The sequence below is a fragment of the Carassius gibelio genome, chromosome B8 (assembly GCF_023724105.1).
Source record: "Carassius gibelio isolate Cgi1373 ecotype wild population from Czech Republic chromosome B8, carGib1.2-hapl.c, whole genome shotgun sequence".
Taxonomy (NCBI): domain Eukaryota; kingdom Metazoa; phylum Chordata; class Actinopteri; order Cypriniformes; family Cyprinidae; genus Carassius; species Carassius gibelio.
The window spans coordinates 15,528,110-15,548,109 of record NC_068403.1 but is presented as its reverse complement, the minus strand read 5'-3'; the positions used below and the strand labels follow the sequence as shown (position 1 = coordinate 15,548,109).

At 34.4% G+C, this 20,000-nt stretch overlaps 1 protein-coding gene and 1 long non-coding RNA gene across 2 annotated transcripts; one reads left to right on the top strand and one right to left on the bottom strand.

Annotated features, from left to right (window-relative positions):
- Positions 1-19: 19 nt before the first annotated feature.
- slc13a3 (solute carrier family 13 member 3) lies at positions 20-13,638 on the bottom strand. The gene is made up of 13 exons (XM_052564152.1): positions 13,057-13,638; positions 11,918-12,183; positions 11,346-11,509; positions 10,909-10,972; positions 10,480-10,659; positions 7,427-7,552; positions 7,096-7,188; positions 6,900-7,004; positions 4,756-4,853; positions 2,002-2,114; positions 1,634-1,795; positions 778-915; positions 20-681 (listed from the first exon to the last, which is right to left on the bottom strand). The coding sequence occupies exons 1-13, from the start codon at positions 13,162-13,164 to the stop codon at positions 505-507; spliced, it is 1,794 nt and encodes a 597-aa protein (XP_052420112.1). The 5' UTR covers positions 13,165-13,638; the 3' UTR covers positions 20-504.
- LOC127964012 (uncharacterized) lies at positions 13,289-18,051 on the top strand. The gene is made up of 2 exons (XR_008154978.1): positions 13,289-13,404; positions 17,194-18,051. It is a non-coding gene; the product is annotated as an uncharacterized LOC127964012 (long non-coding RNA).
- Positions 18,052-20,000: the final 1,949 nt, after the last annotated feature.

Genomic DNA, 20,000 nt, shown 5'->3' with positions numbered 1-20,000 from the left:
TGCCAATAACTTCACATAATTTTGATGGATCATTGCTTTAATTGGGACCTATGAATATCACAATATCACAACAACAGAAAATAGAAATGTTACATAATTAATAATTACGGCATAAATACAACAAATTTACAACATCAATACAAATTAAAATTAAAACAACAAATTTACAATCTAAAAAAATTCAGAGGATACATTATTGAAATTTGCATAAATGATTTTAACTTCTTGAATTTATCTTGCTTCCTACCAGTTTAAATCTACATATATCTAAATAAACATTACATGTTTTTAAACATTCTTAAATTTCCAGCCCAAAATTGGTGAAGTGGCATCAATGCACAAGAGGGCAGTGCTAAGCAGGAAGTGAGGTCATGATTGTGTTGATCCATCCACACCGGGAATCCCTCAGTTTAGCAACTTTTCCATTTCTTTTTAGTCTTATATCTACAGTATATACAGAATCTGGCCTGACTGTGCGTCTGTATTGGTCTCTGTAGTTGTTCTCTAACCTGTCGTATTCATAGTTGCCATAGCATGTGTAGCCACAGTGGCCAAGGAAGCATTAAAAGGTCTCGCCCAGTCAGGGTATATGTGCAGATTGAACATATGAAGACCCCAGGTGTTCATGGCCAGAGACACACAAAGAATTCCCAGGATGTTCATCACAAATCCTGTTTTAACCTGTGAACATCACACACACACACACACCATCTTTTTCGTCAACTGAAAACAACATGTGTGTGCTCTGATGTAATGTGTTTGTAGTTGTTTTCTCACCATATCTTTGACCATCAGGTGTCCGGAGGCAAAGGCGATTGAGTTGGGAGGTGTGGACACAGGAAGCATGAAAGCATAAGAGCAACCAGTTGTTGCTGGGATCATGAAGTACAAAGGGTTGACGTTTACACGGATAGCCTAAAAATAAAGTATTTGGTGGATATAATGTCACAATGTAATGCTACATATGATTGTTTTTATTTTATAAACTATGCAAACAAAATCATATACAGTATGCTTGATATTGGGACATTTAAGTCACACTTGTATGAATTTAATAACATTAGATAAAACATCAAATTAGGAGCCATCTTTAAATAAATGATATTGGAAGCTTTAAAAGCAATTTTTGCCATTAAGCAATTTATTTATTTATTTTATCTCGTTTGATGTTCATTTCTTAGTAAGATTAATAAAAATAAAAATAAACATTCCAAATATAAAATTCGAAAATAAAAAAGTCTTTAAAATAAATGTCACTTTATTTGATGGTATGGTGTGTTATTTAGGAAGGATGCATTGATTCATTGATTAAAAGTGACAGTACAAGGGTGTTTATTAAAATTCTATTCATCAAAACATCACAGGAAAAATGTAATTTTGAAATATACAAGACTAGAAAGCACTTATTTCAAATTGTAATAATATTTTAATATTTACAACTAGCAATATTAATGTTCACTGTTTCATCTAAATTCTGTAGGTAAAACATACACATACTGTATACAGTACATGCACACACACACATACATATACATACATACATATATATATATATATATATATATATATATATATATATATATACACACACACACACATACACATTTTTTTTATGCAGTACATTTGTTCATACCAGTTCAGCAATGACAGGGAGGAAGATGATGATGGTGGCTGTGTTACTGGCAAATTCAGTGAAGCAGGCGATGAAGGCTGTGATGAGGATGACTGCCACAGCTGGAGGAACCTGGGCCAGAGGCTGCAGGTGATTTCCTATCCATACTGCTAACCCTGACTCCTATTGGCAAAAAATCATAGGTCATAGGGTTTACAAAAACTTGTGAGGATCACAGGCTTTACACAATGCCTTCCAGTGAATTATCAACAGGTTAAATGAATAAAATCCTTTTAGGTATTAATAACATTGTATTAATTTTCAGCCATGTAATGGCATGTTCCAGCTTGTATTTCAGTCCAAAAAGTGAAAAGCAGATACTGAGGTACCTCACAGCCTTTGGCCATCGCAAATCCACCACCCAGTAGCAAAATAATATTCCATGGCACGCACTCTTGAGCTTTTCTCCATGACAACAGGGGCACATACGGTGTATTTGTGGCTTGAGAGATAATGATACAAATTTAAATTAATTATGACCTCAAGCTGACTGACCATCTCAAGTGCAAATCATATGTGAAATAAATATTTAATAGTATTGTAGGACATAAACAGATATTCAGTTTGAAGGGGTTAAGGATTTTTTTTAAAGACGCATGTTGATAGACCATTAACCTAAATGATTCTGTATAAATACATAAAACATTCATAAACTACATATAAAACTACACAAAGTTGAAGGCAGTTCCAATCTACAGCTCACTCATCATTCATGTTCATGCACAGGAAAAACTGTGCATTTGACATCTGAATTTGATTGCATCTTTTGAACTGCACAAGGAAAGAAAATTGATTTGGAATTGGTAGAGAACAAATACATCTGAAAGGAGATGAAATGTAGATTTGTACTTCATTTGATTGCTACTAAAAATGCTACATATGGACTCCAGAATGTCTGAAGCTGCCACTTTTCACAGCCTTTCTCTATAAAATACCACCATGATGAAAAGAAGGATTTATACTTTACAAGTACAAATTGGAAAGCAGATTTAGGCCTTAACAAACACAAAATACTATTTTCACAAAATTCATGTTTAACATGTGGTCTAGAATTAATAACTTGATATGCACCGTTAAAAATACCAAATGAATATGAAGAAAGTATTCACGACAAAACACTGAAAAACAAAATGGGTTTTATCAATCAATATTACCTTCATTATTATTACTATGATGAATCAACCTCTAAATTCAGCACAAAAATCTATATCTGCCAAATATAAATGTACTGAGCCAAAAACACAATGCTACAAATCACTGTAACAAGTCACTCTTCTGATGCCAAATGAACACAAAGCCACATAGAAAACAACTCGGCAAAGCTGGTGACAATAATAGTGTTACATGTTTTTCCTGATGCTCAACTGGTCTAAACTATGCCATAAAGAACCTTTTCCACTTTAAATTACCTTTAGTAAAGAGAAACTGTTCTATAGATGTGTACGTTTCTTCATGGAACTTTAGATGCAAATAAAGTACCATTATTAAGAGTCTACTATTAGCACTATTTTACAGAACTTCGAACAAGTCAGATAGAACCTGTACAGCAACATTAACACAAGTGACTAAATATTTTTAATCAGAGAGACTTATAAAAACTTAGCAAACAGATTTTCCAAATATAGACAAAATGTACACAGTGTAAAAGAAACAATAATCTCGTTAGATATTTTTATAATCTCTCTGCACACAGTTCTCTGCTGGATCTTTCTTAGACACACTAATCTGAATCATTAACATTCCTCGTCTTATTCAACATGAACAACACTCGCATATACTCTAGAAACCTCTTTGACTGCAGGAATGAATTGCGCAACTGGAAAGTTACTGTGGTAACAACAGAGACAACATTTGTCCTGCCAAAAAAAAAAAAAAAAACATTCAGTGTCCAGTTTACCAAATTTAAGCCTAACATAAGCCTATTATTATGTCTTAGGGCCCTGATTTATTGTATAAAATTTATAATATTGATTGTAAGGCTGGGTGATAAAAAATCCAATTTACGATCTGAATAGATTTATTCCCCTTACTTAAAATCAATATTGAGATGACAAAGAAAATGTTCAAAACTAATTTAAACTTTATTCTGTTTTGATTTTCCCTTCTGGGATCTGGATTTCCCATTTGGGGTTAAAGGGATAGTTCACCCAAAAATGAAAGTTCTGTCATCATTTACTCACCCTCATGTCGTTCCAGATGTGTATGACTTGCATTCTTATGTTGAACATTAAAGAAGATATTTTGAAGATTGCTGGTTAATTAAACAGTTGGTGGTTGCCACTGACTTCCACAGTAGGAATAAAAAAATAGTATGAAAGTCAATGGCAACCACCATTTGTTTGATTACCAGCAATCTTCAAAATATCTTCTTTTAGGTTCAACATAAGAATGCAACTCATACAGGTTTGGAATGACATGAGGGTGAGTAAATGATGGCAATTTAAATTTTGGGGTGAACTATCCCTTTAAAGTGCAATCAGAAACAGATGGTAGGCCCTGCCATTGTAAACAGTTGAAAATGTAACATAACATAACATAAAACGTCACATAACATTCTTATCATACCAGATACAGCTTGTAATTGTTTGTAAGACTGCAAGTGGTCTTCACTGTTTTTTTTTAATGGGAACTGCACTGGCAAAGTCAGAGAGCCACTTTTATCCCAAAGTATCAAGAGTTACATAAATAGCATGTCTTTTTATCAATCTGTCATCCCTGATATGCAATGCAATGCAATACAAAAGGGGCTAACAGTCTTTATCATTTGTTAAGATTAAAACTGGCAACTCCGCAGTGAGTCAGTGTCATGGATGTATAGGTCAGAGCAAGTGTAAATGTATTTTCTAGTCTGTTTTCATCTTTTAATGCCACTATGTTAAGTTTATATATATGTTTTTTTTGCCGGTGTGATTGTGTTGCTGTGGTCTTGTTCATTTCGTAGGGCGCAACCATAGACTGTATAAAAGCATGGACTTAGTGTCTGTGACGTCACCCATAGGTTTCCGAAGATTTAAAATGTATAATTCCATAGCTCTCAGCTGCTGTAATACCACAAACAGAAAATCAATAAACCACCCACTGACCTCTTGAATCGAACCACCAGCGGAGAGATGGACGCTCAGATGGAAAGAAAAAGAGGATGGAGATGATGATAACTCCGGTTACTGCGTCAGAAACGTAGCTGGATGGAGATAAACACAGAAACATGTGAAGCGCTGCTAATGTTACCTTCAGTGTTGCTTTTTCAAGCTCCAATTAGCAGCATTCGGGGGAAAGTGAAGTTATTCAGTGCAACCTTCAGATGGTGGATAGAAAAGGTTTCCTGCTGTTTTAAATTGTTGATCTGAGAATTCATTACAGTACAAGATCACTGATGCTATTAGGATGACTTGGATACTTAAATTAGGATGACTTGGATACTTAATGTATGAACCACAGCTTTTTATTGGCTGCCACCAAATATGCATACTTTCTTGCTACTACTATATAGTAGGCAAAGAAACGGTATACTATGTCCAAATTCACAGTGTTCATAAAACATCTGATCTGCTACTTTCTTTGAGTTTCTGGGGTGTGATTTTAATGGACTCTTTACTATCCCATGAGAGAAGACTTGTGAAAATAACTTTTTTTAACAGCTTCAGTGTTCTTTTGGACACAGCCATGGTTGAATTGCTGGTAGATGGGTTTTTTTTGGTTATCAGATGCTTTTAATAATTTTACAGTTCAAATAACTGTCACTTAATTTGTGAACTGTTTGATTGTTTAATTAAGTGTAGTAACCAAATTTCCAAAAATGCTGATTGAGAACTCCTGTCTGAGTCTTTCATTGGTAAGACAATCTAAATATTTTAGGGGCCAAAGAATGAGCGGGAACTAGCGGCCTGAAATAAAGATGAATCTGTGAAACGTTTTTGGAAAGAGCAATCAAATGAAATGTTTACTGAAAATTACTGATGGACAAACAAAATGGGAATGATCACCAAACTTTCACTGTCAACTGTAAAAAAAGAAAGTCTTCCTTTTACAAATGTATCATCAACAAACGTCTTATAGCTGTAAGCACTTTTTTTTTTTTTTTAAGTACTTTAAAATAAAAAACTCACTAACTTTGCCATTAAATAATATACCACTGCAAATAAGATATGTTGTGTGAATGAAAATGTCTATACAATTGCAGACAAGGCATTAATGCAAGCAGCAATCCAGATTTCTCACCTCAGCACATTAATATGAACCACTGAATCAGTGTAAATGCCATAACCCTGCTGAGTGCTAACCTATTCATCATCTCATGTGCAGAAACAACGTGCTTTCAAACATAGGCCACTCATCTACAGGTGTTGCATCTACCAAATGCACACATTATTCTGTTATTAAGTTGTGGGTTTATCTTGGTATCTTGGGTGACTCCAGGTGAACTGAAATCCTGCAGATAGAGAAAGGTCAGCTCTGTGGAGGGAGCAGATCAACTAGTCCATATTTTGAACCTTTCTGTCTAACTGCATTAGTGTGATGGACCACAAAAAAAAAAAAAAAAAAAAAAAGAAGAGGAGGAAATCTTTGTTTCTAGATGCAATTATTTACAGTTCATATGGACAGACTTAGTTTCTTCCCTCTGATTGGAAACTTTTTTAACAAACATAAGTGTGTTTTATAAAAAAAAATATTTTATTAGTTTTTAGTTTTAATGATTGCCATTAATATAAACACTATTTATATTAAATGTAAGTATTTAAAGTAACTCCTAATTGCATACATTTTCATTGTTAAGAATAGATTAAATCCTGATGGCACAGGTTTGTTGTAGCACATATGAAATGTATGAATTTGACCTTTACATAAAGGCATAAAAATTGTGCCATTGTGTTGGAATGAATTGTATTAGATATGAAATTATGACCAACAACACTCAAACTTTGTCTTCATAGTTGTGAAAAAGCAAGTTATACTAGTTATTAATTAGGTGAATAATGTTAAAAGAATGTTTTATGAAGTTTGTTTTTAGTCCCTCGTGAATTTTACATGTACTTATTAGATGTAATGTACTTCGCATCTTTAAAGGTCAACCTAAACATAGCCTATGAATTAACACCCTATAAACAGCTATCCTAAAAACCTAAAGATAGGACTTCAACAAAATGCTCAAGCAGATTATAAAAGTTTTAATATTTCATTCATTTTGCATGAATTTTCATGTAAAAATTTGAAACTTGAAATACCTTACCCTTTGGTGAAGAAAACCGACCATCCAGTTACAAACTTTGGATCTCGTGTAAACAGAAGTATAGCAAAAAGAATGAAGAAGAAAGTGATAGATCCTTCTGCAAATCTAGGAGCAAAGAAGATATTTTAACTCAATTAATGTCGGGAATAGAGGGAAGCAGAAAGTGTATATGATATGTTGAAATACTGTGACTTACTTTATTGGGCCAAGTTTCTTGTAGTCTTCATCAATAACAGCTTTTGCTTTTGCTTCTGCAGCTGCCCGCTTATCATGTTTGTTAATACAAAGCCTGTGTAAAACAGTTACACATTTGTGACATGTAATAGAGTACAGGGGTTTTCAAGCTGGGGTCTAAGAAAAAGATTGTATAAACTGTGCAAAAATGTAAATAAATTAATACATTTATTCAAATGAATAAAAATTATGAAATAACAAAAAATAGTTTTGGGTCTATGGGATAGAAAAGATGGAAACCCCTTATATAGTACACGTCATTTTCTGCATATGCATTGAGTCCCCATATTTACCGTGTATTTAGTCCACCATAGAGGAAAGCAATCCAGATCCAGCCCAAAATGAGGAAAAGAAGCATCAGCGGGAAGGCAAAGACAAACCATGAGCCGAAGTTTATGAGGTCACATTCAGGGAAGTAGCTACAGACAAAAACATGCAAGACATTTAAATTAGTTATCACTGTTTTGGCATCGCCAACAAAAACTTAAAATCACAAGTATTTAAGAAACATGCATTTAATTTGTTATTCTAAGCGAAGTTGTGATAATAAGCGAATCAAAATTATACATATATGCGTTGTGTGTGTGTGTGTGTGTGTGTGTGTGTGTGTATAATTTTGCTTCCCTTATTATCACAACAAAAGATAAGGCTGTCATGAAAACATAAGAGTTTTAATTAGATATTTATAGTCATTTCCTCCTCAGAAATTGATGAGTACTAATTGAGTGTCAAGTGTTTTGTATCTATTAAGTGCTGCCTTGATCTATCTTCTTTACAGAAATAGAGTTATTATTATTTAAATTTTGAATTAAATTACCCTTTTAATTCACTCTAAATATATATATATATATATATATATATATATATATATATATATATATATATATATATATATATATATATATATATATTTAAATTTAAAGGGCAAGATACAATTAAAAACTTTACTGGTGATCAGCTGTAATGCATATTTTGTTTAACTTCAGCTTTGCTTTTGCCTCTCCTTTTTTGTCTAGTCATTATGAGACAAAATGTTTAAAGCTGATAAAACATCAGTGATGAATTATGGTAAATGATTGGAGCCTGTATCTGAATGAGTTACTGAAGCAAATGTTTTCCAAACTGATGGTGGAAACTCATTCAGATTACATTCACAAAGCTTAATTTAATTGCATCTGAAGTATGCAAGAAAAGAAAACAAATGTACAGTAGCCTGCATGAATATCACAGTGAGTAAGTTTCCATTTGAGATGTGCAGCTCACCTTCTGGCTTTTTCACAGAGAATCAACCTCTAAAATGTTAAAGGCTGAACCACAACACTGCATTGTTTTGATTTGAACAAAACATTACATACCTTTGATAATTCACTTTATGATATTTCTGAATTATATGTGTTAAACGAACTTAAGGAAGGCCAGTTCAGTCTGAGGTCTTCAGGAGGGTTTATGTTTAACCCCACCACTAAACATAATGGAGAAGCAGATCGTATAACAGATCGTATAACAATGTATGAATGGGATGAACAAATTCATTCAATTTAGCCACCAATTCACCAAAACTTAAAATAGCTACAAATCGCCATAAGGTTGGCTTATTCAGCCAATGTGTTAAAACAAGATAAATATACATAATAAAATGTGGTTCTGTGTTTATCTCTCTCGATTTGTATAATTTGATTCAAGACTACATCATTTACTTGCAAGTCATGAACAAACTATTTCAATAGCTGCAATAAACTACATCCACTAAATGTGCTCTTCAGTCTTTTCACACAGCAGATGCTATTCAGACCCATATGTGCTCAATCTTTTACCCGATGCCAGCACAGCTAGACACCCAGCTACATTTTATGCAGATACAGGCGGCCCAAAATCTGGATTTTATTCCTTCAAACCCATTTGAATAAATATAATTGTTATGGCATGATGAGGAAGAACAAGAAGATGCTGTTATATTTCTTAAGTTAGTAACCAAATAAGTAAACCTGTTACCCTGATCATGTGAACTCCTTTGTACAAAAGGTCAGACTAATGCACACAAGATGTTCTTTGGACCATTCTAAAATCATAATATTTAACATGGGTCATGGATGCATTACGGCATTACGACATGAAAGTGTGGACTTTGAGGACAGGGCCTACAGATTCTTCCTTGATCATGATAGATTTTATCTTTTAAATGATATTTCATTAATAATTTAATGTAGTTTAATGGTTAGAATTCTGTTAAAAGACCATAAACGGTGTACATCAAAATTCTCAATTTGTTCTACAAAGCTGATAATGTCAAATCTCATGCAATGTCTTTGCTTCGTGTTTATAAATTAGTAAAAGTTGATTATTTTCCACATTTAAAACATTTGCGGCATCTCAAACTCTGTGGCACTCAAACTAGGAAATTAAACTAGGTTCTATTTTGGCTTGTTGGTAGTGTCCTAATTACGAAACAGCTTTTTCAAAAGCCTGTGCCATCCAAAATTCTTGTTAGCATTCATTAGGTAAAACAGGTCAGTTTATGTCACAAGCACAATCAGTTCAACTGCCAGATTGCTCATCACTGTTTTCACCTCATCATCAAGAGCAGGACTGTTTGCGAAATAATAAAGCTCATATATAAAGTCAGAATACAACAATACATACAATATAATTTAGTGAGCAATGAATAGACTTTTGTACTGCACCTTTCAGTAGCACAAAGACAAATTAAGTCCATTCAGTGGTTATGAAAAGTGAAATGTTATGCATGTTAATTAAAGCTAATGCACTCGTTAGGACTACATTAGCTTTAATGTGTTAACTGAAGCCTGATCTGAATGCAAACTCTTATCTTGACTGCAGATGACAGCAACACTGATTTTGACATGATATAAAGCTAATGCTGCCTGTACAGTACTGCACTCTCTTTTAAAAGACATAAATTTCCATTCATTTCTATTTATGTTTTATTACTGAATGAGGATTTTGTTAAATAATGTAATAAGCATTGCACGGTCAGTCTTGCCAATTCAATGTTTTAGAGCTAAGCATAAGTGGAGAACGGTATATTTATTGTAGATAACATCAATGACTGTTTTTCTGTCTTCACAAAACATCCACATCTCTTCTGTAATCCACTGTGCTTTAGTTAAATCTCTAGCCTGTACTCTTCAGAGCAATTTGGAACTTTGTATTGCAGCACTTTTCATGTTATTGTCTCCTTAAGATAAGTCACTTACATGGTATTTCTCAGAAGGAAGTGACTTTAGATAAAAGCATCTTATAAATGAATGTAGTTGAATAAAAGAATGACTGCAAAAGAATCACTGGTATGGTGATTTAAAATGACAACCATGAAAAAATGGTATACCTCTTGAGCTGACCCACCAGGATCAGATTAGGGGCAGTGCCAGTGAGGGTCGCAGTTCCTCCGATGCTTGCGGCATAAGGTATAGAAATCAGAAAACCTTTCCACACCTTCATCTGGTATTCAGCCTCTCTTCTGACCTCTGTCAGATTCTTTTGCTCTGATCTGTCGGTCCAATCCGGTCTGTGAGGTTACAGAGAGGGATAGAATCTCTTAATAATTCAGACTTTATTGTTTAGGAGTATGAAAAGATGATATTTTCATGAGAACATTCATAAGGTTGCCCACGTGGCTACATTTGTTGCTGCGATAACTGCAAGTTCTAGAGATGATGTTTGAATTTTAATGGTCAATTTTTATCATATCTTCAAGCTCATTGTGCTTGATCTTTGTTTGTTCAAAGAAAGTCACAGATGAATTATTCTCACTCACGTGTTCTCTGTGTTCAGCACCTGTTTTTCACACGGAAGCACATGCATATTCACCTGAGAATCACCTGCAATGGAATGTTTTCTTTTGTAATAACAAATACGTCTCTAATATGAAGCGGATTTCTGAAAAAAACAAGCTACTGGCTGAATTATTTTAAAAGAAAAAGAAGCATTCTCACTCTCTTTGTACATTTAAGATTTCTTGATTTTCAAAGGCGCTCTGTTTAAAAAAATCCAGCTCAAAGTTCTCCATTTAGGTTGTTTATTATATTTTCATGTGTGCAGGTTGATTTCACACACAAACAAATCCTCCAACCGAATGAATCATTGACAGTATGCTGATGTCATGGTTGCATTCAATAAAAACTTTAAAAATAAGACCTTTCATTTCCTAATTAGCTTGAAAAACACACACAATATGAATTTCTCCCCACCCACCTTCTGGATCACTCTTGTCCTTGCAGTTCTCTTTTAAAGTCTCCAGATTCCCAAAAAGACTTTCCAGTATGGCATTAGCAATGGGCAGCATCATGGCTGTTGTGGCTGTATTACTCAACCACATTGACAGGAAAGAGGAAGTGATCATCATGCCTAAAATCAGCCTAGAGAGGAAAGAAAGGCAAGTAGAGCCAAACATAATAAACTATTATGCAACATTCCTGTACAACTAGTACAATAAAATGTGACCATATACATGTAGTACACACTGTATTGTGCATCGTAAAGCAGAGAACAATGAAATCGGTGCTGAATCTGTGTCAGATGGTTCAGTATTCCTATTTAAAAACACATTCATTAAAAAAATAGAATAAAATTAATATTGATAAAAATAGAATTGTTTTTGGAGTAAATGACCATAAATGTTGCACCAGCGCATACCTTCAGATATGTAATGTTTATAATAGGTCAGGTGTGCACATCTCAGCTAAAATTGTCTATGTGTTTACCTTCTAAAATTGTTAAAACTTAAGAATGGAGATCTCCTCATTTCAGCGTGGATTCTTTCTTACCAGGCAGGTTTCACTCCGACGATCTTCAAAACCCTGAGGGCTATTCGGCGATGGAGACCCCACTCCTCTATAGCAGATGCCATCACTAAACCACTCAGGAACAGGAAGTTAGTTTCAAGGAAGTACTGCGGACAGACCTTCTTAGAAGGCAGGATTCCCATGGTGGGGAAGAGGCACACGGGAAGCATGGCAGTCACCGCCAGCGGGAGCGCTTCGGTACACCAGTACACCGCCATCAGCAGCACCACATACAAACATTTGCCCTCCTGAAAAAGAGACAGGTGGATGTGTAGATGCAGGGAAGAATATTAAATATGATAAATCAAGTATAATCATTTAATTTTACAAGTATTCCTTTGTTTTACTGACATGTCAATGTCATATACATTTTCTGAAATCTATGGAAGGCACTATAAAATATTGCATTTGTAAATAAATTAAGCTGCCTTTTTTCACAAATAATTTCACTTCTTTGAGAATTTTCCAGTTACTTTTACTAATCATTCTTACCTCACTATTAACAAGATCGTCCTTAATGGATGTATGAGAGTGAAGTATTTATAATCACATTAACTATGAACATTTTTTTTTCATAAAGTGTTTTTTGTTTTTCATGTTAGACAATATCTTATTATCATTCAAAACCTCACAAGCAAATGTTCTGCTGCAAAGGTACCTCTATGTCACATTTTGCCAAAAACAAAGCCATTTAAGCATGTGAACATGTATGCGTGTGTTTGAAATGGTTTTGGGGGCCTCTGGATTTTGAGTAATCTCAATATTTTTTCTTTTGCAATGCAAGTAAATGGGCACCAAAATATTTGGTTACCAATAATCTTTAGAATGTCGTATAATTTGTTCCTAAGGAAGTAATACAGGTTTGGGACGACATAAAGAAAAGATAAGTAAATGACGACATAAATTTAGTTTTGGGGTGAACTGTCCCTTTAAGAAACACGTGCTAATGTTCTTATTACTGAAAAAACAATTGTATTCTGGAATACGTCAATATCTGCATACATTTACAGTATTGTGATCAACTGGATGGCACAATTAGGCTACTTTAACGCACATTTAATCATCCACTGAGTTCAAAAGGCCAGAGCGGCAGGTGGCTAATTTTAACAACAACGGTTTACCTTTGGTGGCACAACGAAGAGCAGCGGGAGCAGCAGTAACGGGGCGAGCACCAGGATGAGCTGTTTGCGCGCGCTCAAGAGCTTCCTGGAAAACTTTGCAGCGTCCATAGTGGCATAAAACCTCTTTACTTCCCTTTGTCTTTGCACTGGGACAGGCTGCGACTCTGGCGCTTGGTCTCCAACTTTATTACTTTTGCTTTATTTATTTTTTAGCACAGCGGGAGAAGATTAACTATTGGCTCACTCGTTAACTCCCTTAAAGACCCCTCGACTTTAGCCTTCAACGTGAGTCGGTCTACAGCGCCAGCAAAGAAGAAGAGCAAAGTGTTCTGCTTTCCCACAGAAAGAGTAAGCGTTAACAAGTATACTCTGTTAATTAATTAAAGAAGTGTTAGCAAAGCGATAATAATATGTGCCAAAAACATAAGGTAAAATATTGCCAGCTGTGGTTGCCATGAATTTTAAATAAATGCTGACAGCTATTTAAAAAGTTTGAGATGGCACTGATAGTTTAGTGAATGTATTTCGTTCAACATAATACTTGGCTATAAAATATTAGTGCATGCATACTAACCTACTTAATAAGTTTTGGACCTTAAAATAAACCGATAATAACTCTCATAACAGCGCAGGTGCTTTAAGACTGCCACGTGATGAATCAAAGTTCATCACAAGTGACCTAAACTAAATTACTTTTTTGGCCTAGATTGTATAAGCAGTGTAAAAAATAAATAAATAAATAAATAAAAATAAAAAACCCAAAGCTACTGTAAATGAATGCAGTAAAGGTTGAATGCAACTGAAAAACATTAAATCCTATATACAAAGCAACCTCTGGGAACTATTTGTCTATTTTGTTTTCTAGTTTTGGAGCACATTAAGTGCAGCTGTAATTAAATAATTTATTGTTCTTCTTGCTAGCAATAACATTTTTGATTGCTTAAGGCTTTCATTTTTGTGACTTCTTTTCATTAATTGTAAAAGCAATGGTGCTGCCTAGAGAGGACGAAGTTTAGACAAATATCACCATACCGCATTCATTTTATCAGTGAATGAGACATGTACAAATCTTAATTTAATACTCGTTCCCTGAAAACACGCTGACCCAAACCTCTGCTACCAGGGCTCTCACGTCATCCTGATAATGGTTACCAGAATGCACACATTTTTTTATTTAGTTCAATTATAGTCTGTGCATGGTCAAATGGCTGTAGCTATGCAACCAGTGCATCCTGCCACCAGCAGAACAAGAACAAATAAACTGTCTGACCCGGTAATTTATCAAAATGCTTATTTCGGCTGACACAGTTCCTGTTTGCAGCAGTTTTGCATAAAGAAGATTCAGATTTTTAATGTCATATCTACTAGTGTACAAATCAGCTATTCTCTGTTTAATGCTGTTTAAAGCATCGTAGCAGGTGTTTTAAACTCAAATGGTTTACAATTAACTAAATCAATAATTGACTACTGATTTTCTGTGTTACTACATAGATTATTGACTATTGAAGTATTTATTAGCTAAAAAGGCTGTCCTTTATCAGTAACCGTCTGTTGAAATGTGCATATTATCTGATAAGAAAAAAAAATCCTCTTATTGCATCAGCTTTTGTAGTTATTTTTTGTAGTGTTGCTAATAAAAGTATACTTTCTATTCATCAGAGAATCCTGACAATAATCTATCACAATTTCCTCAAAAATATTAAGCAACACAACTGTTTCTTGAGCATCAAATCAGCATAACAGAATGATTTCTGAAGGATGAAGTAACACTGAAGACTAAATAATGGCTGCTGAAAATTCATTTTTGCCACTTTTTTTTCACTTTTTCACTTTTTAGGGAATCAACTACAGACCTGTGCATAATAAGCTGAATTCATTATTTTACGTTTAAAAAAATCAGCTTTAACACAAATCTTGCCTTCCCATTTTCTTAACCAAATATCAGTCTCTCAAACTGCCCACCAACTGCAGAGTGAGTTCTCAAGCATTTTGCTATCTGCTGAGCCCCAAGGCGTTTTCGGTCTATTTTTTTAATTGTATTGTATAGTCTCTTGGTATATGATTACTAAATGAATGATAAATGTTTCTTTCCAGATAGCAGAATCTTATTGCTTTAATCTAATATTGCATCTCTCATCCTTTGGCAGCAAAACAGAAGCAGCAAGAAACACACAGCTAAATGACAGACATGTGCAAAACATCACAAAACATCATATAAGGTGTACATATGAGTACATTCATTGCTTACACAACTAGTAAGTGTGCTGTTTTTAGACCTGAATGGACTGAATCTGACAGTAAATTGAGATTGAGTGCAAAGGAAAAAAAAGCAAATATGCTCCAAGAAAGACCTTGGTGGAAACGATGTGCTGAATTTTTTTTATTATAGATGCCCATTTTACCATCATAATCTTCTTTTATTAGACTACAAAGACCCTTCTAGCCAGTGTCATTTGTTTGATTAAGAATATAAAACCTACTGATTGAATCTGCTGGGAAAGAAAGTCATAGAAACCCACTGAAGAGAAAACCAGATGAGAAGAGGAGAAATGTGATTCCATTTCATGTTCACTTTGCTTTCTTCGAAAAACTGTGACATTTTCTTTAAATGTCACTGTCACAGCTCTCTTCATATTTACACAGATCTACATCTATTTTGCTCTAAAGGGCACATATGACAATGACTCGGTGATGATATCAAAATAGGTCATATTTAACATCAGGTTATGCATCTTCAAGCATTATTATGATAGAATCTGGAAAATGTATGTGGTCTGCAACTTGTTTGCCATTACATTTTCTGGTTTGTAAGTAACATTAAACTAAAAAGAGAAATACTTACGTGATAGAAAATATGTATTTACTTAAATAATATTTATTTCAGCTAGTTGCCAAGGCAATATTACTTATTTTTAGTTTATTTAAAATAAAAAAACTGTATAAGTAGACATTAAAAAAACAATTGCAGTAAAAAAATGACAAAACATCAAAACTTTAACTGCAATTGAAATTGAAATTAAAATATGAAAATAAAAACTCATTCGAAATATTGACAAAAAACTAGTATTGTATAATAATGGTAATAAAATAACACTGGTCTTAAAATGAATTGTTAGAGTCTGGTACTCATTTTAATGACTCATTTGCCCCATGTACTGCACTTACACCCTCTAGTGGACAACTGATCTACACTGTCTGATCTCTCATCAGTGATGTGAGCTCATTAAAATAAAACTGCTTGAGAAATTTGACCCAAATGGCTAAAATGTAAGGTTGTGTTAGGATGAGGACAACATGAAAATTATTGCACATTTCATCGCTGAGTAGTTCATAACAATAATTCAAATAAAGCACATGCACTGCAGCTTAAACTACTTAAATGTCTTTTAAAGAAAAGGCGATTTGTTCGAGAACAATGTCTCAAGCGGCTTTAATTCACAAAGAACATTTAGCAAAATCCTTCTGGATCTGTATTTTTACAGGTTTGTGTGTGGGCACAGCAGGGCAAGGGTCATGGAACTAACTAATAATGTGAAGAGACTGTTAAATACACCCACATGTATTTGAGACTTTATGCAAAAACCTTTGTAAAGTCAGTAGTTATACAGGGTTTAACACACACTGCATCACATTTCATCATTTTATTTGTTGACACTTACAAACATACAAGTGTATGTAATGCCAAACTATTTTTTTTATTTAACGAACCCTTTCTAATGAGGGGGAAATTCTTGTAATATTAAATATTTGCTGTTTTATTACACCGAGTAAATATGATTAAAATGATGCAGACATTGCAGGTAGACAGCCACAACTTATGTGAAATTATGTGACAGCTGTCTGAGTGCAGTAATATTGTTAAATTGTGTAATATGGCAATGTCAGAAAAATCTTAGTGAAATCCATCCTCTGTGAAATAGTGTCTTTGGCTGCATGAAGTCTGCACACTAATTCTCAGTGGCTTTCTAAGTGCAAGAATGTATGAAAACATGAAGCAATCATTCTCACTTGATGAAACACTCGATGATATACAACAACAAAAAAGCCACAGGAATAGTTCACACTAAAATGAAAATGTTCTCTTCCTCAGGCCATTCAATGGTGCTTAATCTGTGCATATTTCTCTCTTTTATTCAGACCAGATGATTTTTCATTGAAGAAAGCAGTAGAGGACTCATATTTTGGCCAAAAGCAACAGTTTAAGTTAAAAACATCTTAATTGATGGATTTATTACAAACACGTTGTTCACTTCAGAACTGATGGACTAGGTGTGGATTACCTATGGATAAATATTATGTTTTTATCAGCTTTTGAAACTCTCTTTCTGGTGGCACCCATTCACCGCAGAAGTCCACTGGTGAGCAAGTGATGGAATGCTAAATTCCTCCAAATCTGTCTGATGAAGAAACCCTGCATTTTGGATAGTACGAGGGTGAGGAACCTTTCAGCAAATTGTCATGTTTGGGTGAAAAGTACTTTTGACTCGGAAATTTAGCTGTAATTATAGCAGTTACGAAATCAAGCATGGAGAAGTGAATAGGCTATTTTGTATGGCAGTGTGTGCATAAGTAAATCCCCAAAGGAGTCCTGTCCGTGATCTATTCTGTCCCCAGGAGACAAAAACAGAATTGTGCACTCTATGAGTCAGAGGGAGGTGCAAGTCAGGGGGTTTGATTAAGACACGAATGGACTCCTGAGCAAAGGTTATATTCCTCCCCGCAGCTACATGTACTGACAGGTATGCAGCGAAGAACAGAAACTTACATGCCGGAGAATTACAGTATATGCCTTTTTTTTGCATTTAATGCCAAGTTGATTTTTGACACCCTTCTGTCACTCTTCTGCCATTCAGTAGTGAAACATATAAAACTGAAAGGGCCAAGGTTTTCTATGAAGTCTGAAGTTTCATAACATTATTATTATTAATGGAAACATCTTGAAACTATGTGTGTGATATGGACAGTAATAAACAAAGAGCGTCTAGGCATTCTGAAGATGGTGTTTTCTGCGTTGTGAGAAAGTGCTTGGGTCTTTTTAAATGATTTTCAAGACCTATTTAGTGTATTTGCTATGATTTAATAAAAAAATAAAATTAATTATCAGGGTTTGCAACAAATGCCATCAGTGTTTAAATACTTATATATACTGTTTTACAGCAATAACAGGGTTTTGCATTGTATAAGAATTTGGGTGTAAATTAGTTTAATTGTGCTGAAAACAATGTCCTAGACATTATTTTCCCCTAAAATTTCCCCCACTATTTTTGGGGTAAAATAAGACATGTACACCCCTGCATGAGATTCACCAAACCATAGGGCTGCTTCCAAGGGGGCGAAGCACTGAAATTAATTGTCGTTTGAATCTGAATTTGTATTCCACAAGCAATGTAGTGAACTTTCTCCAATGTGCACACTGTTGAAGTTCACTACATTGCCTGTGGAATACAAACTGTGTTTAAATACCTTCAGTATTCTTTAACCCTGACCCTGTTGTACTCTTGGACCTCCAGTTAGTTACATATTCCGTTTACAAATTCAAGTGCTCCCGAGGCTGGAATGTCCTTGATTTATCCAGTGAAAAGGTACAGATAATCAAAATGTCCAAAAAACGAATTCATTTCTCATGCCAAAGCTCCATTCTTTCTGACTGAATCACTGTCTATTGGTTTGATTGTCAGGTTAATTTATTCACTTCAGTTTAACATGCTTCATCTCTCTTATCAGTGATACAGTACTGTTAGATTAACTGATGAATTTGGCTGTTTTTTTTTAGGGGTTTCATGAGAAGGCAACAAATGGAGTCAGATGTATTAATAAATGATTATCTGCTGGAGTGAACCAAGCATGATGTGAAACAGTCTGAACTTCTCATGAAATCACTGAAGCAGGTGATGAGGTGTGAAAAAATCAATCAATATCCTGTGGGAATACACTCATCACACAGATGCATCCTTCTCACATTCACACATATGCACACCCACAGGAATGTACACTCTAACTCAATTATTCACTTCATATAAGTTTCTGTAGTTATTTTCTTGTGGCGTTTCATGAATTGTAACACATTTCTCTCCTCAAGGTTTCACAATTAAGACTATCATATATATATATATATATATACATATATAAATACACACACACACACACATAAATTACCCTGGAGACTGCATGGAATAGAAGAACATATTTTTCTCTCTCAAGAACAGAAAATTACTACTTTATCACAGCGATCCTATACAATATCAAGAGATTACAAATCACTGCAAAAAAAAAAAAAGAAAAGAAAAAGGTTTTCATGTAAAAGCATAATTATAATCTTTCCCAGTCCCACTCTACCTTTTGTAGTGAATAGTTGTCACCTGAAACAGTCCAAACAGCTCATAAAAACACAGTACTACATAATCAACACGACTAGTAAAAGAAAAAACTGTAGGTTTGCTATAAACAAATCCATCATTAAGGCATTTAAACCATGTTAAAACTACTTTTTCACTGGCAATATGAACTTGTATTAGCCTGATCAAAGCAGCACTTTGAAGTTAAGAACATTTCAATTCTATATTTTATTACAAACATGCAGCTTTTCAGATAACATCACAGTTAATTGATGGACTGGAGTTGTATTACTTGTGGATTATTGTAATGTTTTTATCAGCAATTTGAACTTTTATTCTGACGGCACCCATTCACTGCAAATGATCCATTGCCAATGTTCTGATGACTTAAAATGAAAGTGGATGGCCTTAGGGTGAGTATTCAACAAACTGACATTTTTAGGTGAGCTATTCTGATTTGAAGAATATGAATTATTATGAAGGAACTCAAGGCTGGCCATTTCGTCCTTCAGTTCCTGTTAAAAGCCAAGGACCACTAGTGATGCGAGAGTCCTGGTGGGCGCCTTTCCCTGTTTAAACTCTCCAGCAACGTGCACTCAGCTGCCCTTT